General features: G+C 37.5%; 3 protein-coding genes across 6 annotated transcripts; 2 read left to right on the plus strand and 1 right to left on the minus strand.

The window, feature by feature from the left end:
- The first annotated feature begins 1,327 nt into the window (after positions 1-1,327).
- Positions 1,328-5,080, plus strand: LOC148772335 (uncharacterized). Its single transcript, XM_088814992.1, has 6 exons — positions 1,328-1,645; positions 1,711-1,772; positions 2,202-2,985; positions 3,175-3,394; positions 4,167-4,228; positions 4,463-5,080. The coding sequence occupies exons 1-6, from the start codon at positions 1,328-1,330 to the stop codon at positions 5,078-5,080; spliced, it is 2,064 nt and encodes a 687-aa protein (XP_088671118.1).
- Positions 5,081-8,851: 3,771 nt separating this feature from the next.
- LOC105969766 (cell division cycle 5-like protein) lies at positions 8,852-11,514 on the plus strand. 2 transcript variants are annotated; one of them, XM_012994546.2, is made up of 3 exons: positions 8,852-9,326; positions 9,767-10,996; positions 11,313-11,514. In XM_012994546.2, exons 1-3 carry the CDS (start codon positions 9,147-9,149, stop codon positions 11,355-11,357), a joined length of 1,455 nt encoding a protein of 484 aa, XP_012850000.1. In that variant the 5' UTR covers positions 8,852-9,146; the 3' UTR covers positions 11,358-11,514. The 2 variants fall into 2 exon arrangements, with proteins under 2 accessions (XP_012850000.1, XP_088683583.1); XM_088827457.1 differs by lacking the exon at positions 8,852-9,326 and adding an exon at positions 9,368-9,442 and having other exon boundaries at positions 9,524-10,996.
- Positions 11,515-12,515: 1,001 nt separating this feature from the next.
- Positions 12,516-18,675, minus strand: LOC105969750 (flowering locus K homology domain). Of its 3 annotated transcripts, XM_088827454.1 has the most exons (8): positions 18,439-18,572; positions 16,778-16,838; positions 16,335-16,747; positions 15,439-15,691; positions 14,812-14,960; positions 14,404-14,724; positions 13,556-13,750; positions 12,516-12,896 (listed from the first exon to the last, which is right to left on the minus strand). In XM_088827454.1, exons 2-8 carry the CDS (start codon positions 16,833-16,835, stop codon positions 12,693-12,695), a joined length of 1,593 nt encoding a protein of 530 aa, XP_088683580.1. In that variant the 5' UTR covers positions 16,836-16,838; positions 18,439-18,572; the 3' UTR covers positions 12,516-12,692. The 3 variants fall into 3 exon arrangements, with proteins under 3 accessions (XP_088683580.1, XP_012849982.1, XP_088683575.1); XM_012994528.2 differs by having other exon boundaries at positions 16,335-16,838; positions 18,439-18,675; XM_088827449.1 differs by having other exon boundaries at positions 16,335-16,843; positions 18,439-18,648.
- Between the last annotated feature and the right edge of the window lie 6,985 nt (positions 18,676-25,660).

The raw sequence follows: 25,660 nt of genomic DNA on the forward strand, positions 1-25,660 counted from the left end.
TAGATATGTTTTTTCCACCATAGAGCTTTAGATTTAAAAGATTGATAGTGTTTAAGGAAATCATGAGGGTAGACACCATATTGATAATTAGACCAAGCATTTTGAACAATGTTTTTAAAAGACTCATGAGTAGACCATGCAATCTCATATCTAAAGGGTTTTTTGAATTTCGAATGATTGCTATGCGTATCTAAAAGAATTGGAGAGTGGTTAGATGAACTAGATGTAAGATGATAAACTTTAGTGAAGGGAAACAGATTATGACAGGAATGATTAGCGAAGGCCCGGTCTAGCCTTTCGCAAATGAAAGATGTTCCAAATCTTCGGTTATTCCATGTGTATGGATGTCTAGAAAAACCCAAATCAAACAGTTCACATTGCGCCATGCAATTGCGAAATTGGGATATTTTTGAAATTAACGGTTTATTTCCTCCCTTTTTTTCGTTTGCATGCAAAATGTTATTAAAGTCTCCAATTACTACCCAATTAAGATTAATAGAATTAGCAGTCTGTATGAGTTCGTGCCAAACCTGAGGTTGCAAGTGAGTCTGCGGGTAATTATACATAGCCGTCAGCAGGAAAGGAGGAGTTCCCGGGTTGAGAGTAGCAACTGCATGTATCATACGATTCGATACTCGTGTTTGTGTAAGGGTAATTTGGGCAGCATTCCAAAGCATCCAGATACCGCCTGCATAGCCAACAGCAGAAACTATAGTATTATCAGTGAAATTAAAACGTTGTATAATCGTAGCAGAACGTTCGGGGGTCATCCTAGTGTCCATCACAAGGAACACGTGTGGATTATGACGAGCGATTAAGTCACGGGCAGCTAGATAAAAATCAGGGCGATGAGCCCCCTACAGTTCCACGCAAGAATCTTCATTTGATTTTGATGTGGTTGGAAGGTGGAGGGCCCAATGCCATTCTGGGTGTGTAGGTGCTGATTCACACCGTCGTTTTGGTACACTGATGTAGTCCGGGGTGAGGGGTGCTCGTTTGATTGGTTGAGAGGGCGAAGGGTCATTCTGAAGTGGAATACTCTCCCCGGATGCATGACTTCTCTCTCTTGAGCAATCTCTAAGAGAAGGCGATTGCTGAAAGGGGCGCTTGTGAAAAAGTGGGGCGTAGTGTGCAAAGTCGGAAACATGTATTCGGTTGGGCTGAGGATGATCAGACGATTGTGATGGTCCATGTACGGTGACGGTATGTTTCCTATGGTCCTTGGTGAAAGGGGATTTGGGCGGCGAGGTGTCCGTGGTGGTGGAAGTGAATTCAAAAACCGGGCCAAACCCCGGTGGGTAGGGGGGTCGTCGGAGGTGTCGGGTGTATGGGGCGGGGATTCAAGTGGCCATTTGGGAGGGCTGGTATGAAAGAAGGAGAGCTGCGAGGCTGTGGACTCAGGTGTCCATTTTGGGGGATAGGAGCAGTGGGTGTGGGGGGAACTTGGTTCACGTTGGTCGACGGAAATAGCTGGGGGTTTGGGTGGCCATTCCGGTCGATTGGAGGAGTGTGCCTGTGGGGCATCAGGGGTGTTGGGGTGGTAGGGAAGAGCGGGAGGGTTATCGGAGGTGTTGTCTGGTTGAGGAGTTGTTCCGTGGTTGTTTGGTTTTCTGGTATTGTTGGGTTTTCCGGTGGTGTTGCCATGGTGTGAAGCGTTCTGCGGGGAAGAACAGACTGTTAAGCGTATCTAAATCTTGTCCCCGTCTTTAGGAGTTTAGCTTATTCAGTTATAACGTTCCTCCTATTTCTCTGTGTAAATGTGAGAGTTTCACGTATGTCAAACTCTATTCAAATTGTAACTCTTCTGTATAAAACCATATGAATGAAATACAACTCGGTAAGCCGAATATTTTCATCTTTCTCTTGTTTTACATGGTATCAGTTGGGAAATAAGCTCACGCTTCTTCTCCTGGTTCAACGCTTCCGCATATGGCTTCCCTCACTCAAAATATGTCAAACCCTCATTTCCCTTCCCCTGTCTCCTTCAAACTTGAAGGACCCAATTACCTAGGATGGCAATCTCTATTTTTGCCATTCTTAAGAAGCAATTCTTTGATGGAATTTGTGGATGGTTCGAAACCCGCTCCTGATAAGAATTTAGCTGATAATACTCCAAATCCAGCCTATGGAATTTGGTTCAAGAAAGACTAAGCTCTTCTTGGTTGTATTCTTTCCTCTATTTCCGAAACCTTGGTCTCTAGCGTGTATGGCTTGGACAGTTCCTATAAAGTGTGGAATGCTTTGCTCACTCGATTCTCCAGTCAATCACGCTCTAGAATCACTCATATAAAGCGTCAACTACAGACAATTTCACAAGGTAGTCGCAACATACATGACTATCTTCAATCCGCTAAGGCTCTTGCCGATCAATTAGCCGCAGCGGGTAAATCGGTAGACGATCAAGATTTGATCTCTTATATTATTGGTGGTTTGCAACCAGAGTTTAATCCATTCATTACCTCGTATAATTTTGCGTCGCGAGATAAAGATCTCACTATTGAAGAATTCAACTCTGAGCTCCTTAGTTATGAAGGATTGATTGATTCTCAGCGTGTGCATTTGGCCTCAAACTCTAATCACTTTGCTCTTACAGCCACTAAACCAAGGCCGAACTTCACGCACAGGAAGAAACCTTCCATTCAGCCAACTCGACCTCCTTCAAATTCACGGAGTGCCAGTACCTTCAATCATGTTCAGACCACACAAGCAACAAAGACAAATCAGGGTCAATCTACCTTTGGTAATCGGCCAACTTGTCAAATATGTTCCAAGGTTGGCCATTCAGCTCTTGATTGCTACCACAGGTTTGATTTTTCATACCAAGGTCGACATCCTCCGACAGAACTTGCAGCAATGGTGGCTGAATCAAATGCTGCATATGAGCACCAAGTATGGTTTGCTGACAGCGGTGCAAATGCTCATATAACATCCGAAGCGGACAATCTCTCCGATCAGCAACCTTTCACCGGACAAGACACTGTGACTGTAGGTAATGGTTCTGGTTTATTAATTAAAAGCATTGGTTCAACATCTTTACAAATTGGACAAACCAAATTCAACCTCAAAAATATTCTCCATTGTCCTCATGCTTCAACCAATTTATTATCCATAAATAAATTTTGCTTGGATAACAATTGTTATTTTGTACTAACTGGTGTTGTCTTCACTGTGAAGGAGAATCAGACCGGGCAAACGCTGCTCCACGGGCAGGTTGAAAATGGTTTATATCCTATTGCTGGAAATATGTGTCTTCAGAATAAATTGCAGTGTCTAACGGCTACCATAGGAGTTTCTACCTCGATGGATCATTGGCACTCTAGGCTAGGCCACCCATCTAAATTTATTTTAGATTCTTTAATTCGTTCAAACTCTTTATCTTTATCTAGTTCTTCTCGTAAGTTAGGATTTTGTTCTTCGTGTCAATTGGGAAAGGCAAAACAATTACCTTTTCATGAGTCATCTCGTCAATCTGTTGCACCTTTGTCCTTAGTTCACTCGGATGTGTGGACTTCACCAATTTCATCCGTTAGTGGTTGTCGTTATTATGTTCTCTTTGTTGACGATTTTTCAAGATTCAGTTGGATATATCCTCTTTATCATAAATCAGATGTTTTTGCTACATTCATAAAATTTAAATCTCTTGTTGAGAATTATTTTTCTTGTTCCATTAAACAATTACAATCTGACAATGGTGGAGAATATTTATCCAATCAATTCAAAGATTTTTTATCGAAACATGGCATTTTTCATAGGCTTACATGTCCTCACACTTCTCAACAAAATGGAATTGCCAAAGGAAACATCGTCACATACAAGAAACAAGCATAACATTATTGGCCCAATCAGGATTAGAGACACGATATTGGGTTGATGCCTTCCAATCCGCAGTTTATTTAATCAATAGATTACCAACGAAAGTCTTAGGACAAATGTCTCCGTTTCATGTGTTGTTTAACAAAGCACCAAATTATTCAGAGTTACGTGTCTTTGGTTGTTCTTCGTTTCCACTCTTAAGACCATATCAGCCACATAAGCTTACTTTTCGCAGCAAAAAATGTGTTTTCATATATACTCTAGTAATCAGAAAGGATATCGTTGCTTAGATTTAGACACCGGTCGAGTATATATTTCTAGACACGTCATTTTTTATGAAGATCATTTTCCAGCTAAGCATGTGACTAAAAATTCAACCTCCTCAAAGAATGCATTGCTCAACTCTCCTTTGCCGGTAAGTTCTTTTCCAGTTTTGCCAAATATCTTGTTATCTGATGATTCCATTTCTCACTTACCCACACACGATCACCTAGTTTCACCTGCATTAAATACCTTAAATATTGAGCCTGCTCTTAATACTACCAATACTACTAGTAATACTTTACAAAATTGTCCAGTAACTCAAACTTTAGATTCGATCTCTCATAATTCTAATATTGAGTTACAAACGCATTCTGCTCCCTCTCAGCCAGCAAGTTCGTCCCAAACACACCCAATTACCATTGATCCAATAATATCCGTCTTGCCCCCCGCACCGAGTCACGATCATCCCGAACCTATAAATCAACCCGTTACTTCTTCAATTGTGACTCGATCCAAAACAGGCCGCAATAAACCCAAACACTTTCCCGATTATAAGGCTTATTATTCGACTAGACACCCTTTGTATGTGTTGTCCAGTGTTTTTAATGAACAGGAACCAACTTGCTTTACACAAGCAGTGTCTAATCCCACGTGGAGGGCGGCTATGGGACATGAATTTGATGCTTTAATGGAAAATGGTACATGGACTTTGTGTCCTCGACCTCGTAATAAGCATGTGGTTCGTAATAGATGGGTCTACAAAGTTAAGAGAAAACAAGATGGCAGTGTGGAGAGATTCAAAGCAAGACTTGTGGCGAAAGGATTCGATCAACGAAGTGGAGTAGACTATCATGATACGTTTTCACCGGTAATAAAACCGACTACTATACGATTGGTTTTATCACTGGCAGTTACATTTAATTGGCCTATTCGGCAGTTGGACGTCTCAAATGCTTTCCTTCATGGTATTCTAGACGAAGAAGTATACATGGAGCAACCATAGGGGTTTATTGACGAATCCAAACCAAGTTTTGTTTGCAGACTACACAAGTCATTGTATGGCCTCAAACAAGCTCCACGGGCGTGGTTTAGACGGCTTTCTCAACAGCTCATTGAATTTGGGTTTTCTGAGTCTAAAGTTGACTATTCTCTCTTTACTTTGCACATGAATGGCCATAAAATTTTTGTCCTTGTCTACGTTGATGACATATTAGTAACTGGCTCAAATACTTTGGCTATTACTAATATTATTCAACAATTACAATCTAGATTTCAAGTCAAGGATCTTGGGCCCATTAGCTACTTTTTGGGTATACAAGCATCACGGGATAATTTAGGACTTCATTTACCTCAGTCTGCATATATCTCTGACTTATTGCATCGAACAAAAATGATTGGCGCCAAACCTCTTTCTTCGCCAACCACATCGGGTTCCAAACTCTCCGCTGAAGAAGGCGAACTCTTGGAAGATGCTACTGAATATCGACAAGTTGTGGGCGCTCTTCAATATTGCACCATCTCACGTCCTGATATAAGTTATGCTGTAAATCAATTGTGTCAGTTTATGCATAAACCTCGGGAGCCCCATTGGTGTGCAGTGAAGAGAGTACTTAGATATTTAAAAGGAAGCATTGATTATGGATTGTCCTATACTCCTTCATCTATTTCTTTGTCTTCCTTTTGTGATTCTGATTGGGCAGGATGTCCAGACGATAGAAGATCGACCAGCAGTTTTGGTGTGTTTCTTGGACAAAACCTTATATCGTGGAGCGCCAAGAAACAACGTGTTGTCTCTAGATCAAGCACAGAAGCCGAGTATAGGTCTATGGCATTGGCTACTGCTGAATTATATTGGATTCGAATGTTATTGCGCGAGTTGGATGTTTCACTTTCTTCTCCGCCGATCATCTGGTGTGATAACATTGGTGCCATTGCTCTTGCTTCAAATCCTGTGTTCCATGCTCGCACTAAACATGTGGAGATCGACTATCATTTTATCAGAGAAAAAGTGGTGAACAAAGACATACAAGTCAAGTATATTTCTACTCACGACCAAGTGGCTGACGTTTTCACCAAAGGACAGACTAGTGTGCGTTTTAATTATTTGCGTTCCAAATTGCTGGTTACGCTTCCCCCATCAATTTGCGGGAGGGTGTTAAGCGTATCTAAATCTTGTCCCCGTCTTAACGAGTTTAGCTTATTCAGTTATAACGTTCCTCCTATTTCTCTGTGTAAATGTGAGAGTTTCACGTATGTCAAACTCTATTCAAATTGTAACTCTTCTGTATAAAACCATATGAATGAAATACAACTCGGTAAGCCGAATATTTTCATCTTTCTCTTGTTTTACACAGACAGTGTTTGAAAAATCTGGAGGGAGAGTTTGGTGATACGAAGAGTCGTTGTGCATGGTGTATTTAACATGGGAACTCGTTATAGTGGGGGTTAGTGTTTCCTCATGATTGCTTGCGTCAGCTAGGTCTTGGGAAACAACAGACCGAGTTTGATCCTTGTACGCAATAAATTCTTGTAGAATATTCCCACTTGTCCTATCTGATAATGTACTCTCGTTAGTCGGTAAAATGGGATTTAATTTTTTATTAAATGTAATATTGTTCGCCATGTGTCCACTGTTCTCTATATCTTGACACGTGTCGAAACTATTTGTAAAAAATATATTTTTCTTGCATGCCTGCACTTCTTCCGGTCGGTGAGTTTTGTCCTTTTCTGTGTCTCCATGATTTCACGACGGTATTCATCTCCATCGTCGTTCAGCACATCAAATCTATTTCCATGAACAGGTGGAAGCTCGTTCTCCCGTTTTTGTAACTTTCGGTTTCCAAGTAACTGAAGGGTTTCTGCCATGGTTGGTGTTTTGGTATTGCTGTATTTTTCTTTCTTCGTTATTGGACCGATGAGAAGTAGATAGAGAGTCGTCCCTATCGGTTTTTGTGGCTACTTTATGGTTTGCAGGTTTTTTCCTTATTTTTCGTTTATCGATGATATGCCATGTAGGTTCGTCTTTTGGGATGGAATGCTGAGGCGTAGAGGGAGAAAGTTTTATCAGATGTGTTGCAGTCACTTTTAGTCTCTTGAGGACATTGGGTAAGACGATGGCCAATAAGCCCGCACAGTGTGCAAAAAGGAGAAGTAATCTCGTAAGAGACGGCTTGTTTAAAGTTTTGGAGGTAGACATTTCATTTGTGTGAATATCCATTTTAATGGGTCGTCCAATAGCTCTGGCTAATTTAAATAGCGCCTCGGTTTGGAAATACTCAATAGGTAGATCGGGCTAATTTAAACGAAGTTTTCTTAAAGTTAGGCTTCCATTGCTTCCAAGGCCCTCCGGCTAACGCAAGAAAATATTCTTCCGGTTTGTTAAATTTCACAATATAGAATCCTTGGCCAAGGTCAGTGATTTCAATTTTATCGGTAAGCCGCCAGATACGTTGAAGTCTAAAACTAATATATATCAAGGATTGTTTTCCGTAGGCCGACTGTTTGTAGAATAAGACTTTTTTTCCAAGGTTTTTGAAAACTATCTAGTTCTAATTCAGTAAAAGAGATATGAGGAACGGAGTCATCCGAAGCATCCCTGGCTGTAACATCCTCCTCCATCTCCTGGTCTGTCTCAACATGTTCAAACCATGTCGAGAAATAAACGTGCTTCGAGTCGTTCAAGAGTTTTTCCTTCCGAAGGTGGGTTTAATTCACTGAACGACGTGTTCTCCAAGTTTACACCGTGCAGTCGATTCTTCTCACCAGACAATAAAGAACTAGGATTTGATGAGGTTGGGTTCTTTGGTATTTGGTGATTTCCGGTGGTGCAGGCCTGATGGTTCGTTGGGGAAGGGGAAGAAAGTGTTTGTTGTATCTGAGGTGTGCTGGTTTTTGGCGGGTTTGGTGGTGGTGGGGGTTCAGGCGGTGGGTTTGCCGCAATCGCAATCGAGATTTCCGAGAGAGAGTTCATGCTAGAGAGAGAATTTCAAATAGTAAGTTCTCTTTTAAATATATTTGTGTAATACATTAATCATGTGATAATCCCAATCCAAGTTTTTTTTGTAAACTCTCTCTCTATATGTCTATAATGGCATTTGCAAAGAATATTGGGTATACTACTAATAATGCAGCAGAAATGTGGGCACTATACATTGGATTAAAAAAGGCAAAAGAACTTGATATGCATCGACTTGTTATTGACACCGACTCATCTTTTCTTTTCTCTTGCCTTGACAGGAAGGAAGCTCCTCCCAGCTGCATGCAAACTCTTCTGGAGGACCTTCGCAGAACACTATCTAAATTCTCGGAGGTGGTGGTTAACTTTTGCTATCGGGAACTAAACTACGTAGCGGATGTATTAGCTAAAATAGGGACATCCTTAGATACGGATGAAATTTTGTTGTACGATAACTGCCCCAGTTTCCTAGAAAATTATATGTATCAGGACCTTTTCTCGGTGTACTCTCGTAGTACATCCAATATAATCCTTGTAATCGTACTATGATCTTAAGTTCTTAATATAATATATCGTTTGTTCTTGTTCAAAGAAAAAGAGAACTTAGAACATAAATTAATAATGTTTTAATGTTACTGTCTTTGGGCCTCTCAATACATAAAAAATTGGGCATGTCAATACATTAAAAAATTTCAAACAAAATATATTAATATTACTATCAAACACAATAATATTACCGTGTTGACACACAACAATAAAAAAAAAAATATATAAAAAATCAAAAAGATAAACGGCGACAGAGTCAAATCGAGTTAGAAAAAAATCATAAGTTGAGTACATTTAAAAGGTTGGAGGTAATTTTTATCATAATATTTATTACATTACATTCGTCTTTGCTAATAATATATTATTTGCGAGAAAAAAATAGTCGAACCTAGATTAATTAGTAAACATAAATTGTGGGGACCTCTATATAGAAAGATCCAAATGAGAAATAATTAGGTTAAGATTTGAGGTTACTTGATCCTCAAGCAACCGACTCAGAGAAGTATTTTTTCATAACTCGTTTGAATATCTCTCAATTCCGTAAAGTCCGATCACAGAATCAAATAAAATGAGGACGATGGTGAAGGGTGGTGGGGTATGGAAGAATACGGAGGACGAAATATTGAAAGCGGCGGTGATGAAATATGGCAAGAATCAATGGCCCAGAATTTCTTCTCTTTTACTTCGAAAATCAGCCAATCAATGCAAGGCGCGTTGGTACCAGTGGCTCGATCCCTCCATCAAAAAGGTGTTTTTCTTCCCTTTCTAGGGTTTCTGAATTTTTTTTTCTTTTTTTTTTTTTTGTTTATGTATATGATTCTAACTAATGTTGCTGATATTTATTAAATTTTTGATTCTGCTCGTGTGAATTTAACTAATTGAACTACTCCATTTGAAAATTTGGAAAATTACTCCGCGAAAAAATTATTGGGAGATTGATGGAAGTTTATCCATATAATCGAAAGTTTGATTTTGTGTAAATTAGTTTTATTTTAAGGAGTTGTTTGGTTGTTTATTTGAAATTATGGAATTGACTTCGTAACTTCCTATGATGTTGAATTTGGAGTTGGGAGATCGTGTACATGTTCGATCGTTTGTCGATTTGCCCTCACGATTTTTTAATTGGTTGGATTTTTGGTTAACCTCGAATTAAGTTTTCGATAACTAGCGAACCTTTTCGATTTGCAGACTGAGTGGACTCGAGAGGAAGACGAGAAATTGTTGCATCTTGCAAAGAGTATGCCCACACTATGGAGAACTATGTCGATTTTCGGGCGTACTTCATCTCAGTGCCTAGAAAGGTACGAGAAGCTCCTCGATGCAGCCTGTGGTAATAATATTGACGATTACGACCCTCGAAAGTTGCGTCCTGGAGAGATTGACCCCAATCCTGAATCCAAACCAGCTCGTCCCGATCCTGTGGATATGGACGAGGATGAAAAGGAGATGCTTTCCGAAGCAAGAGCTAGGTTAGCCAACACAAGAGGCAAGAAGGCGAAGCGGAAAGCCAGAGAGAAGCAGCTTGAAGAGGCTCGGAAGCTCGCTTCTTTGCAGAAAACAAGAGAACTAAAAGCAGCTGGTGCTGACGTGCGTCAAAGGAAGAGAAAGACAAGTGGGATCGATTATAATGCCGAAATACCCTTTGAGAAGAAGCCGCCTCCAGGTTTTTACGATATCGGGGATGAAGATCGGCCTGTGGAATTATTCAAGTTCCCTACTAGTATTGAAGAGATCGAAGGTGAACAAAGAGTTGATAAAGAAGCGCTTCTACGGAAGAAGGACGTTGCGAGAAATAAAATAGCGCAGAGGCATTGTGCTCCGTCGGCTATTTTGCAAGGTAGCAAGCTTAATGATCTTGAAGCGGTTCGGAAAAGGTCTAGACTAAATCTACCTGCTCCACAAATTCGAGACCGTGATTTGGAAGCCATGGCTAAGATAGGTATTGCTAGTGATCTCGTTGGAAATGACGACATTGGTATGCGTGGCTGTGGCAAATTAAGGCGATCTGAGTTGAGAAAAGAAGTGCTTTCTGGATTTAAAAATGTTCCGCAACCCAAGAATGAGTACCGGGTTGTTACGGAACGATTTCGTGACGATGACGATGAAGAAGAACCGGGTGAGAAATTGGAGGAAGATATCTCGGACAGAATCGATAGAGAGAGGGCTGAGGAAGAAGCATTACTCGAGAAAAAGAAAAGGGCTTCATCGGACCTTGTTAGAAATTCTTTGGTGAGATCCGACAAAGACAAGAGCTCCTTTGTTCATCCTACGCCAGTTGAGCTGGCCGATGAATTGATAAGGAAGGAGCTTCGGTCTTTGCTCGATGAAAAAGCCATCAAGAAAGGCAAGCGTGCTGCAAACGAGAAATCTGTGCATGTGCCTTCCGTTGACGATTTTGAAGAATATGAACTAAAAGAGGTAGGCAATCCAGTTTCATTTCTAACGTAAAATTATTTAAAATGTTTTCGATAGCATACGTTTTGAATTTAATTGATGTGTTTCAAAAAATTTCAAATTTGAAGCGTGATTTAGACAAAGACTGCGAAACCGTAAAGATGTTAGTGTTAGAGTTAACTGTCGGGTTTTCGAAATTCAATGTAATATTTTGAAGGGTATTTTTGGGCATAGAAGTTCATTCTATCATGTTTTTTGTAGTAAGCACTTCCATATGTTTATTGTTGTCACCATTTTCCCTGCATCTACTAATAATTTATTAAATTTTGTTGTTGTACAGGCTGACGAATTAATAAAGGATGAAGCCAAATTTCTTTGTAAATGAAATTAATAAAACATGATTAAATGCTTTAAAGAATGGTGATATTTATTTCTACACTCGAATCCTCTCATTTCACCTTTTTTTTTTTCTTTTCAAATTTTAAAATAATAAGTGTAAATATTTCTTAACTATCCTTAAATAGTTTTATTGTTTTACACCACGATCCCTCTATATTCGTTTTATACTATTTTTACACAGTCTCATCATTTTCCTAACAAAATCCACCACAAATAATCATTTACTTTATCTTATTCTCCCGAAAACAATCACGAAAAACCCATTGAGGAGAAACAAAAGAGAAGCGGGTTTGAGAAATTTGAAAAAAAAAAAAAGTTCGAGGATTTGAGGTGTTTGGATAATAGAATAATTTATTGATAATTGGATTATGGAGTGTTTGACAGTGATATTAGTTAAACGGAGAAGGATAATCAGTTAATGAAGGGTAAAGTGGTCAATTCATGTGAGCAGGGAGTCAAATGAAGTGAAATTAAAACTAGGGAGTGCAGTGCTCGCAGTTTTAGTAAGGGAACTGAATCGTATTTGAAACACGGTTTTTTTTTTTTTTTTTTTTTTTTTGTTTTTTTATTTATTTATTTGAAATATAGGTAATTAAAGTTTCAAAGTGAATTGAAGTTTCATAGGTGCAGCTACCACAGACAAAGATCTTATTTATAACCAGAATCCATCTATTTCGACCAAGAAAACATGCCAGACATATCTAAAAATGGTCGAGGCTTGATATCATACAACAATTAATCGGCTACAAATTCATAGAGTCGGGACTAGCAAAATCCTATTAATTTAGTGAAATATTGCAAAATCCTATTAATTTAGCAAAATATTAAATTATTGAAGCAATAATTCATACATTTTCACCGAGTCGGGACAAAGAGAAATTATTATTTAAGCGAAGTTATTAATCTATCGATGTTTTACTGTATTTTATTTTCTAAAATGATGTACCTAAAAAATGAATGATAAGCAATATCTAGCTTTCTTATAGCAAAATCTCTGACATCTAAGATTCTATTGTCACAATAACTAAGGTTCAGCCACACTGCCCTATATAGATTTATATGTGTGCGTGTGCATGCTAAAATAAACAATATTTATAGAGCATGATAAATGAGTGAAAATTTGGGAATGTAAAAAAATCAAATATAACACGAGCAAGAAAACAACAATAATATATGATCGAACGGTGAAGTTTGTTTTTTTCAAATATCTAATATGGAAATGAAAGTGCAATACTTCCAATTGACAAAGGGATGGTTATTATATTATCTAGGCAAGAAGACAGTAGTAAAAAAAATTAAATAAAAAGGGCACCTTTTTATCTCAATAACCATAATTGGTTCCATAAACAGAACCGTAGCCGCCAGTTTGACCACCGTGATTAGGGTTTGAAGGGGGAGAAGTGTACATTGAACCGTGAGATTGCTGACCGTAAGAGTTGTTGTAACCTTGATCAGCTGACGGAGCATGCTGCTGCTGCTGTGTCTGAGATTGGCTTTGGTTTGCAGCAGCTTCAGCCATGAAATTCTGTCCAAAATACTCAGATGTTAATAACTTCTTCGGATTGTTCCGCCCATTTTATTACAATGTCTACATCACAGCAATTTTAAATATTCAAAATACACCGAAAAGAAATACAAAAAAAAAAAACAAAACAAAGAAAAAGGAGTCATGCGTGGAATTATCATGGCAATTTGATTTTGATTTTCTTGAAATAATCTTGTAGATTAGCCTCGATACGAGAATGAATCCCTCTTTTGCTCACAAGGATTAGGTAATATATATATATATATATATATATATATATATATATATATATATAAAGAATATTTGCAACTCCAACTTCGTTCAGCAATTTTCGGGTTTCCGTTTTTTTTTTTTTTGGGACATCAGAAGAATAAAACAATCAATGTGTCCAAACCAACTCAATTCTGGAACCAGACGGAGGAAGAAACATTGTGGAGACAAATTAGGAAAAAAAAAAGAAAAAGAAACCCATATAGAATATCAATTAGTCACAACCCCAGATTTTACACCGGGACACGTTACACATGTGAAAAAACTAAACAAATTTGGACAATATCATATATTGATTTTTCTTCAAACCAATATAAATGTGTAAATGGAAAAATGACATGAAATTTCACGTAATAAATCCCTATATTAGGGTTTGTTTAACAGGTTACCTGAATCAATTGTTGAGCAGCTTGGGCTTGCGAAGCCGTACCACTAATCTCAACGGTCATCTCACCGGGAGCACCCCTCGATTCTTGTATGGTAATTGTAGCACCACTCACTCTCCTTATGTAACTTATACTTGCACCTTGTGTACCAATCACCGCATCCGCATATGATAGTGGAATTTGCATTTGCTGCGTCATCTGTAAAAGTTTATCAAGATTCAAATAAATACATATAATACACTCTCTCGTCAGTTTCCTCAACGAAAAACTCATAACTGAATAAAAGAGCTACATTGATCTTTTAAGCTCTCGTCTTTTAACCTTAAAACATAAAAAAAAAAATGATCTACTGTCAAAACAAGAAAGGTAGATCAATCTAGTTTTTATGCAATAAGAAAATTGTGATATTAGGCTTTTCATACGGGACAAAGAGTTTCGATCAAAATAGAGAAAAGGTGTCTTCCTTAAGTTAACTGAATGAATGACGACCGAGGTTCTTAAGAATAATACTTTTAAGGCCTCGTTTGGTTGGAGAGATTAGCCACTGTTAACTAAATAATTGGACTTTGTTTGATGTTTGGCAAGCCCAATAATTTTCCGGATTGACCCGGAAATATTATTTTATTATAATAGCATATCTTGCCTTTTAGGAGATTATTTATTGGACCTCCCATGGTAAAAATTCAATTAGGTTTTCATTGGATTATTTAATTTTATCTTGGCTAATCTTAGGAATCAAACGAGGCCTAAATAACTTAAATACTTTTCGAACTGAAATTAACTTATATAATTCCGAATTTTCTTTCACAAGACAGATAGATAACTGAGTTTGGTCAGAAAAAAGGGATAACCTGAGTGATTACAGATGGAGCCGCCTGATTGGACGATGAATGAACAGGCATAGGTGCTTCTCTTCCATAGGCAGATATACCTTGATGAGGAGGTTGATTTTCAGGTGGAGGCGCCATGTCAGCAGGAGGATAATAACCATCAAACTGCCTAGAAGGAGGCGGCATAAAACGAGGACTAGCTCCATATCCAGGACCACCATGCCCATGTCCATGTGGACCATGTCCATGCTGTGGTGGAAAAGATTGAGGCGGTGGGCCCCAGTGCTGGTTAGGAGGAGGCATGTGTTCCATATGTTGGTTTTGGTTAGGCGGCGTTTGCATCTGATAACAGAGTAAGACATAAGCTCCACCAAGGTGTTTAATTAAATGGTAAAAGTTAAAAACCCGAATAGGAAAGTAAAAACTTACTTGCATTTCGATTAGAGATACTATGCTCCGATCGACTAGAAATTTTCTCAGATGGGAAGCGATTAATTCGACAGCCTTGTGAAGGTTTGCAGGCTCACCTACTACCTCTACTACTCTATCGTCTTGAAGGGCAAAAATCGGTAGCTCTTCTGCATTGGTTTTTACCAACGATTAAATATATATAGACAGCTAAATTAGTATTACGAATTTGTATAGATGGCGAACATATTTCACACACTGTACATCTGACAATTTACAATAAGGAAAATAACATCGGAAAATAACATCACAGTTGCCAATAAATGATGGACTCTTAACTTGTCCAGGTGTGTTGTTAAGTTCTGGAAACCTTTATTTTACTAAAGTGTGCTATTAGGTTTCAACAAAACGATGCATAAACATGTTTTCCAATTTTCTCGTTAGGAAAATAGACCAAGTTTTTATGGATACGACATTCATCAAAGTGTGCAGTCAAAATGGAATCTCTATCCCATGCAGTCAGTAGATAATATTAGTCGCTCAACTATACGCAGTCAAGTACATGTCACGTAGAGCTGTATTCCGTAAATTACAAAAATGGTACCACGAGTAAATAAATACAGATGAATGAGAGGAAAAGTGAAGAACCTGATCCAAGAACTCTAACAATGCAATTAGAATCTTCTTGAATGGATTTGACAGTGGTGCCTTGCTTCCCAATCAAACTTCCAGCTTGAGCAGCCGGTACGAGCAGTCTCGTGGAGACCTTTCCACCTACGGCTGATGGAGGATTAGAGGAATCATTCTCAAGTCCATCCACAACACGTTCGTGAACCCTAAGAAGACCATCCACAGCTGGTGGAAGAGGAGAATCTGGCTCTTCCTTAGCAGACACCATAACCTATTGCAAAACAACTCAAAAGTTTTAGACAATAAACTTTTTATTTAATTTCTGAAAAAATAAAGTGCATTGTCGCGCAAGCAATTCAAAAAGACCTAAGCTGCTGGATAAATAGGCTTTGTACCCCAATGAGACGTGTCTCCTCATAATTAGAAGGACAGCATAAATAAAAACATTTCAACTGTTAAGGCAACAAGCAAGTCGTTCAACAAAAACCAACACTAGCTCCACCACCCAAAAAAGCAACAAAGAAAAATACAAGAATAGAAGTTTATTGAACAAATATTATGCATAATATAGTAGTGCCTAGTTTTGTAAGATTTTCTCTAGTTTTTCGTGATCTTAGTTCATGTGCATGTCATGTTATTTCAATGATGTTAGACAATGCATGACTGCAGAACACATAAAATGAGAGAGTAACCAGAAATTTAAAATCTAAAAAAAATAGTATAGACTAAAGAAAATAGTGAACGAACAAGAGGCTCGTCAAACGGATCCTAAAAACTTTAATCATTTAAAGTTTAACGAAATTGACTTTAAAGTGAATTTCTTCCAAGAAAAAGCATACTGAAAAGTTGTTGCCGAATAAGGATCCATACAAGTAGCCTCGACATAAACACACACATAAAACAAAATTACTTACAGCTCTCTCTCTCGTTCCTGGAGGACCATCAAGAATCTTAATCCTAGCTTTTGTCTCTTCACAGGTCTTCTTTATATATTCTCCTTTACGTCCAATTATACTACCAACCTTCTGTGCAGGGACCAACATCCTGAAAATACTTTCTCCAGGCCAACCAGGCCATTTTTTACTACCGCCAGAAACTGGGTCATCTTCATGGTCTTGTTTTTCATCGGGATGTAAATTCTCCTGAATTCCATCTTCTGGTTCATTTTGTTCTTCAGGTTCATGCACATGTTCGTGTTCTTGTTCAAGTTCTTCTACATGTTCAAGTTCTTGTTCAGGTTGATATTCATGTTCGTGCACAAGTTCGGGTTGATATTCAAGTTCTTGAGCTTGTTCGGGTTGATATTCAAGTTCTTGAGCTTGTTCGGGTTGATATTCAAGTTCTTGAGCTTGTTCAGGTTGATATTCAAGTTCTTGAACTTGTTCAGGTTCATAAATCTGATCAAGTTCTGCCATGATCTGCACTGCAAAATATGGAATTGAAAAGGCATGAACAACTATGCAGTATGCACATATTAACAATTCTGAAACTGCAAATTACTATTTGATCCCTTAACAGTTTTCATTGCTAGAACAATCAAAACATGTAATTTATTACTTCAATTATCGGTGAAATTATCAAAGAAAGGAGCACAGATTAATAGCCAAAGAGGTATCTCCCTATAGGTGGTACAGTGTTCACCCTGACTCGAGATGCATATTTAAAATAAACTGCGCCTCAGTTGATTATATGATAGAGACATCGAAACTACGATTGTACATTTCAATTAAATAATGGCTTTCTGGTGTTAACGCTAGATGATAACCAAATCAGTTAAGTAAACAAATTGCGAACATAAAATCGCTACAGAAATTTATATTAGCTAAAGGAGATAAAGTTAAAAGTCAACACCTAAACCAAACAGAAATGAAAACACCTCAGGTTGCTATATGCAAAGTGCTTACACTACATATTAAACATACAAAGAAATACAAAGAGCAGTTATTGTACATATAAAGTTCTTTTTGTACATGATTCTAAATTAAATAGTATAACAACTTGAACTTTCTCACACAAATAATATTGTCCTGAATCTGCCCCTAAATGCAAGTTGATAACCAGAAACCACCATTGAGAATAGGCAGGGGCCACATAAATCTTGATACTTAATTTAATTAGCTCAGAGAAAATCGAAAAACTACAAATGCAATCATCAAAAACCGTCTCCACATAATGACTATCAAGAACCTTCAACCACATCAGTAAACCAGAAGTACAGAATACAGTGGCCTTTCATGACTTTCAAATTCTTGAACTACCAATCATAACTAACCGACTGGTAGTTAAATAAACATAACCTTTACTCTAATAATTATCATAGACTGATCATTTAGGCCTCTGCCGGATATAAACCTATCACGCGGACGGAAAATAGGCACTATTGACATGGATATTTTGCATTGCTGATCCAGCGCCAGCAATTCTCACATAGAAACATCACCGCAAAGATAACAATGCTACAACTTCTAAACATTCACTTCGAAATTTTTTATTTGATATATAGCTATGTGGGCCAGTATTTTACAATTAAGAAGCAACTTTCTCTTGTATAGATCATGTATCAATTTACTATAACTACTACTCCCCTTACTCGAATTACTGCATTTACCCGAGTGATCCACAAACGACGAAAATCACGTTTGCTTATCCCTATCCCGATGAGCCGAAACCAAAGCTCTTATTCTCTATTGAGTAATAGTTCGACTAAGCCTTGTGCAATGACTTACAGAACAAATTAAAATAAGGCTAGAGAACTATATTTTTCAGCAGGACATCAACTAATTCTATCTTTTCCCATTTTATTTTGAACTTCACCATTACAGCCAACCCATTACTCAAAAGAATAAAACCCCATATCAATTGAATCTGAATTTCAGCCCGGCGAAACCCCATTAAAGAAGAACAAGAAATCCAGGAAAATTCAAAAAAAAATGAACTAATTCAAAATCCGAAAACACGAAACTGAAGTCAGGACAAAAAAAGCGAACACACTAGCGCCGAATTAAAATGCGTACTTACATGGATAACGAACGGAGAGACTGCAATTGTTTTTTTAAGGAAAGTTAGGGTTTTTTTAAATCGAATTTTAGTCCTAGGTTTTTTGGGAGGTTTAATAATTTCAAGAGGAGAATGAACCAGCTCTGCAGAACATGTATTATGAATAGTTTTTTTCTATAATTTATTTAATTTTTTATATATACTCGTAAAAATATGAATCTATCTTTAAATGGAAGAAAACTTTGCAGCCCAGCAACATGAAATAAGGATTTTTGTATTTACTAGGAGGCCCTTGAAGAAGGACAAAACGCTAACCAGGCACGGAAATGTTTTTGCTTATAGGTCCTTTGAACTTTTTTCTTTTTATGTGTGACGTAACTTATTGTAAATAACTAAAATATAATAGCACAATTATCTTTAATTCTCTAAAGGGGTTTGTTTTTACCACTTTCTGTGCAAAATAATTTTTTTTTTTCTTTACCAAATCTTATCCAAACCCCCTCTAAAACACTCTCAACCTTTAATTCTTGAAATTTTTCAATTTCAATAAATTTTCGACCAATATCAGTTAGAGTAAAAGTATTATCGACATGGATAACAACGACTTCGATTTTGAGGTGAAAATACACGTTTTTGTTCATTTCCAACGTTTTTAGACATTTCGTGTAAAATCTACAAAATGGAAGCTCTTATTTCATATGTTTTTACACGAAATTGTAGCTTACATTTCGTGTTATTTCATACGAAATCCCTTAAATATTGTCTTTTATTTTCAAATATTTATGCAGGAACTAAGAGAACAATCTCTCAATCATAGTCACTTCTTTGAACGTGGTATTGTGTGTGATAGTAGAGAAGCGTTAATTATGTGGGCAAAAGACACAGCAATTAGTCATAATCATCGACTGATTAATCAATGTAATCAGAAAAATATCATGTTTTAACGTGTGCAAGATATCAATCTGGACGGCACGTACTATTGAAGAAACGTTCTTGTCTGTTCAGGTTAATTGGCAAAAAATCAACGGAGGATGGATTATGGCGATTGAGTGTGAGTAATGGTAATCATAACCATCTGCCGTGTATTTGAAAATTTAACTTAAGTTTAAATTTGTATTTGTTTAAATTTTGCATTTTAATGTTTAATTTATGTTTTGAAATATTTAAATTTGTAGCGTTGTGTTTTGCATTTTTATGTTTAACCTATGTTTTTTGGAATGATTAAATTTGTAAGGTTGTTTGTAAGGTTGTTTTGGAATGTTTAAATGTGTACTTTAATTGCTTCAGTTGTACGTAGTTTCTACATTCAAATAAAAAAACCAGTGAATTAAAATACAAAATAACAAACTAGTAAATTAAATAGTTCGTAATAATAATAAACAAAATTAGTAAAAAAATAGTTCCTAATAATAATAAAAACAAATTATTAAATTAAATAGTTCATAACAATAATAAAAATGCATAGTCCTAATAATAATAAAAATAAACTTTAAAATTAAATAGTTCATAAAAATACTTAACTGGCAAAAAAAATCGATAAACTACCGCCTCGCTCTCCTCGGCGGCTGCACCTCATGATCGTCGTCGTCGTCGTCGTTGTCGTTGTCCTGGTCAATGCCAATATATCGGGCGGTGGGCTGCATAATATCTCCAAGGTCGGCAGGTAGATCGGCAAACTGCTGCATCCAGTCCTGTCCAGTGTTCCTGGTGATCGAGTACAATGCACGTACTATCTGGTAATAAGACGGCTGATCTGGTGGCCTCACATTCTCTCGATGCAGTGGAGCCGGGCCTACGTCGGGGTTGTTGATCTTCAGATGAGTCCGACCGGTGTACCACACTATGTAGTGCTCGTCGACTTCCCCCCGTTGTCGTGCCGTCTTGTATACGTTGGCACGAATAGCATGAGCCTGGACCATGTCCCTGTAGACGCATAAAATTAATTAATTGGTTAATTAAATTAGTCAATAAATTATTGGCCAATAGGATTGTTTCTTCTCCTTCAAGTGTTAAGAGATAAATATCAAATTAATAAATGTCAATCAAATCGCGCCACGTCATCAAGAAGACTTTATGTAGGACTCTTATTCTACCACTATAAATAGGGACCCTCCATATACAATTCAGGAGACAACTCAAAAAGAAGAAAAATCGTAGGAGAAAATTCTCTCTACAATATTCAAGTCGTTCTTCATCAAATTCAAGGCGTTCTTCATCAAATCGAGGGCGTTCTTCAACAAATCAAGATCGAAGGAAGATTGAAGGGCCAAATCCATCAAGAACTCCAAGATCTTCAAGTCAAAACCCGTTAAAGTTCAGCGTTCGATCCGAGATTCAAGTCGCAAGACCCTCGGAAAACGTTATTCAAGTTCAAAATCAAATACGGAGAAGATCAAGTCAACGACCCAACTCCGAAATTCAAAGTCAACATATATTGTTCTTGAGAGAAGAATCAGAGGATTAAATTAGAATTTGTAACCCGCAATATTTTATTTTAATTCAATAAAATTATCTTTGTGCAAGTTTTTCTTGTTTGTTTAAATCGCAGATAAGAATTTGTTACTGCAAATTTTGGCACGCCCGGTGGGACATCTCTACCTCTCATCTCTTCTCTCTCTCTTAGATCCTCGAAGTGTTGTAGTAACTGCTCTACGTTCGCAATGAAGACTGCTACTTTCGATTCATCAAGTGTGGGATTAGTTACAAGGAGTATGGCTAAGAAGCTTCAAGCATCCTCCGAGACTAGCTCAACGCCCCAAACCATTCAGAAAGGCTTACCACCTCTTGTCAACACAAGCGCAAACGTGGAAGGTTCAAAACGAGAGATATCACAGCCCACGCCTCGTTCAACATCAAGCTACTCAGAGGTGGCATCCGTCATGACAGCAAACGCTACAACCATGGAAGAGCAAATTGCAAGTTTAACAAAGGCCATTGAGGGACTCGCAAAGCATGTTCAACAACGAGATTCTCAAATTGCCAAGTTGATCAGCAAGCTGGACAAAGCCGATGGTAGCCAAGCTGTGGAGAATCAGGTAGAGGCTCAAGACGAAGTCGAGACATCAACAAAGCAACAACCAGTTGAAAACGGAAAGGCTCCAGCTCAAGAACTTCAAGTTTCTCACGAAGGGCTGATTCATGTAGATCAAGTGATGACGCTGATCAGTGGAGCTATCAAAGACAAGTTGGAGGAAGCTCGAAGTCGCCATCAACCTATGTCAAGCCATACACACAAAGGATTGATAATCTAAAAATGCCAATGAGTTATATACCTCCAAAGTTTCAACAATTCGATGGCAAAGGCAACCCCAAACAACATGTGGCACACTTCGTTGAGAATTGCAATGATGTCGGGACGTACGGAGATCACCTCATCAAGAAATTCGTCCGATCACTCAAAGACAACGCGTTTGATTGGTACATTGATTTGGGGGCAAACTCCACTGATAGTTGGAAACACTTAGAAGAAGAATTTCTCCGCTTTTACAGCACTCGAAGAGCAATCAACATGATTGAGCTCATGAATTCTCGCAAATGGAAGAAGGAACCTGTCATCGACTACATCGACCGTTGGAGAAATTTGAGTCTTAATTGCAACGATCGACTGTCTGAGACATCGGCTATTGAACTGTGCATCCAGGGAATGCAATGGGGACTCCAGTATATCCTTCAAGGAATTCAACCTAGAAGTTTTGAAGAGTTAGCCACTCGAGCGCATGATATAGAGTTGAGCATAGCTGCAAATAGAGTCGACAAACCTTCATTTCAAAAGTCATACCAGCTCAAAGAAGAACATGTCGAAGAAGAACAAGAAGATCATGAGGATGGGGGCAAGTGTTTTGAAGAAACAATATCCTATACAATATGACAAGTCAAATCAAATAAGAAACAATATCCTATACAATATGACAAGTCAAATCAAATCAGCACTCCTTGCAAGAGTTTAAAAGGTCTACAAATTCAAGTTCAAATCAGTACTCCTTGACACAAGTTTAAAAGGTCTACATGTCTAAATCAAATGAAGCACTCCTTGACACGAGTTTAAAAGGTCTACATGTCCAAATCAAGTACTCCTTGACAAGAGTTTAAAAGGTCTACAAATTCAAGTTCAAATCAGTACTCCTTGACACGAGTTTAAAAGGTCTACAAGTCCAATTCAAGTGAAATACTCCTTGACACGAGTTTAAAATGTCTACAAGTTCAAATCCAATCAAAGCTCCTTGATACGAGCATAAACTATCTATATCTCCAAATCAAATCAAGGCTCATTGATACGAGCATAAACTATCTACATGTCCAGGTCAAATCAAGGCTCCTTGATACGAGCATAAACTATCTACATATCCAAGTCAAGTCAAGGCTCCCTGATACGAGCATAAACTATCTATATATCCAAGTCAAATCAAGGCTCCTTGATACGAACATAAACTATCTATATATCCAAGTCAAGTCAAGGCTCCTCGATACGAGCATAAACTATCTATATATCCATATCAAGTCAAGGCTCCTTGATACGAGCATAAACTATCTACATATCCGAATCAAGTCAATGCTCCTCGATACGAGTATAAACTTCTGTATGTCTAAATCCAAATCAAGGCTCCTTGATACGAGCATAAACTATCAACATATTCAAATCAAGTCAAGGCTCCTTGATACGAGCGTAAACTATCCACAAATTCAAGTCAAATGCTCCTTCAACACGAGCTTAAACTGCATATATTTCTCCTTGTCCACATGAGTATAAACTATGCACGACATCCCTCAAAAGAATATATTTCGAACTACGCTATGACTTGATCCCTTTATAGGGTACGTAGGCAACTTGGAATCTCTCTCAGTTCAGTCATGATTACAAAATATATATGTGCGCTGCAATTGAAGTTAAACAATTATCGAGACTCATTCACTCCAAGACGCATTGTCCGTGAACAAGTCCCGAGGGGGCATTTCTAGACGCATAAAATTAGTTAATTGGTTAATTAAATTAGTCAATTAATTATTGGCCAATAGGATTGTTTCTTCTCCTTCAAGTGTTAAGAGATAAATATCAAATTAATAAATGCCAATCAAATCGCGCCACGTCATCAAGAAGACTTTATGTAGGACTCTTATTCTACCACTATAAATAGGGACCCTCCATATACAATTCAGGAGACAACTCAAAAAGAAGAAAAACCGTAGGAGAAAATTCTCTCCACAATATTGTTGGATGCTAAATACCAACACGCAAGTGTACGTATCGCAAACAAGTAGTAAAGTAGACTCGTGAGAGTCGGATGTCGATCCCACAGGGAATACGCAAATTATTTAATCCTAAGTACCAAATCCTAACAGTTGTGATTTTTATCCAGCCTACGCAGGGTTGTCAAATTAATTAACTAAATAAATTAAACTAATTGAGAAAGCAAGTAATAACGAGAAAATATCAATAATAAACGGATCTAGGATTTTATCTTCCCCCTATGCGATAATTCTTCACCCAATTAATTTCCTATCATGCAAGTTACGATTCCCGATTATTAACCCAAGACACGAAATTATTCATAACCAGCTGTCGCTGCGCTATAAACCTATTATTCATAAAAGATTCACTATATGTCTATGCAAACCTAGTATAAATAAAGCATTAAATAACAAGTCTCGTAAACGGCTACCTAAGGTATTATCTGTATGTCTACGATAATACATGCAATCAACACACGCATTCGGTGAAAAACTACTCGAAGGCTCTTCTATCCCTGTTCTAATTATTAAAACGATCTGTCAATCAATTCTAACAATAACAAATAGCAACATAAGTTAGCTACGCTCATGCACTAAATAAGATCAAGATAGAAGAAATAATCGAAGAATTAAACTTGCATAAAAGTAGAAAAATAGGTTCGAGTTACCACATAGGGTTCCAATAAAATCCTAGAATAAAAACTTAGCTACTCATGTTCGTTACGAAAAGCATAATAAAAATACGAAAATTCATAAAAATCAGAAAAGAAAAGGAAAAAGGAAAACTAGGATGAAGAGTCGTCAAGTCTTCGTCTTCGTTCTCTTGCTCCTTGATTGCGTGTAGAAAAGATAAAAAATTAAAAACTAATAATAACGATAAAAGGTAAAAGATCCATCTAATTGTGTGCTTGTGGCCTTTAAATAGGGTGCAAAACTATAATAGGGCGGGTTTCCTTGTGTAATTAAAATTCCTTCACTGCGCCTTCACGTCCACCCGGACGGCCGTGTGAGATTTTTAACTAAAATCCGCACGGCCGTGCGGTCTTTTAATTCTCCAGAATTCTGCTTTTTTCACTTTTGGCCCACTTTTTCTCTGAATTTGCAGTTTTCACCCCAAAAGTTGTCAATTCTTCAATTTGCACCTAAAATACAAATAATAACCATATTAAGCACCAATTATCGTAAAAACACATCAAAAGCTCCAATTAAAAGGTACAATTAAGTGTATAAATATACACTTAACACACCCCCAAACTTGAACTTTTGCTTGTCCTCAAGTAACATCAAATTAATAGCACAAAACAAAACCATACATCTCATTACATAGATCGATGGGTCAACTTAGCGTTTTCAAAATTTGCAATTATGATGACAATTCATAGGTATTCGCAAGCTTAACATTCAACGGCACTTAGTCACTCACTATTACCAAAAACCACAAATCATACAATTGCTTCAAGTATCCAATATTTGCAAGTTAAAGATAGAAAGAATTTATACTTACATGCATATATTTGACTCCAAATACTCACCAAATTATTTTACTCAACTAATATTGAACAATAAGCTATTGGGATCATTGGGGCTTTGTGGCTTTCAATTGTTAGGCTCTTTGGTCCGAGGTAGGTAATATGGGAATGTGTGGCTAATTTTCTTGAATTGAGGTGATTACGCCAAAATTTGAAAGATAGGCGTTTGAAACAATGAATTCACCTCTAGGGACTTTAATAAACTCGATTCTCCAAAATTCACACGTCAACACTTTTGCCTTGAGGCAATGACTCGAGTTTTCAACACAATTCAACAACTAGTCCTTATTTCTCCCTTACAATCTATTCTTCTTCTTCTATTTTTTTTTTTCTTTTTTTTTTTCGAATCGAAGAATTTAGATATATATATATGAAGATGCACATATATATCTATTTTTTTTTTTTTTTTCGAAGAAGAAGAAGAAAGATCTTACAAGAATTTTTCGACCGACCTCCAAGGGATGATTATTCAGAAATCTCCACTTTTC

Source organism: Erythranthe guttata, chromosome 2 (assembly GCF_056151865.1).
Source record: "Erythranthe guttata isolate IM_541 chromosome 2, IM_541, whole genome shotgun sequence".
NCBI classification, from domain to species: domain Eukaryota; kingdom Viridiplantae; phylum Streptophyta; class Magnoliopsida; order Lamiales; family Phrymaceae; genus Erythranthe; species Erythranthe guttata.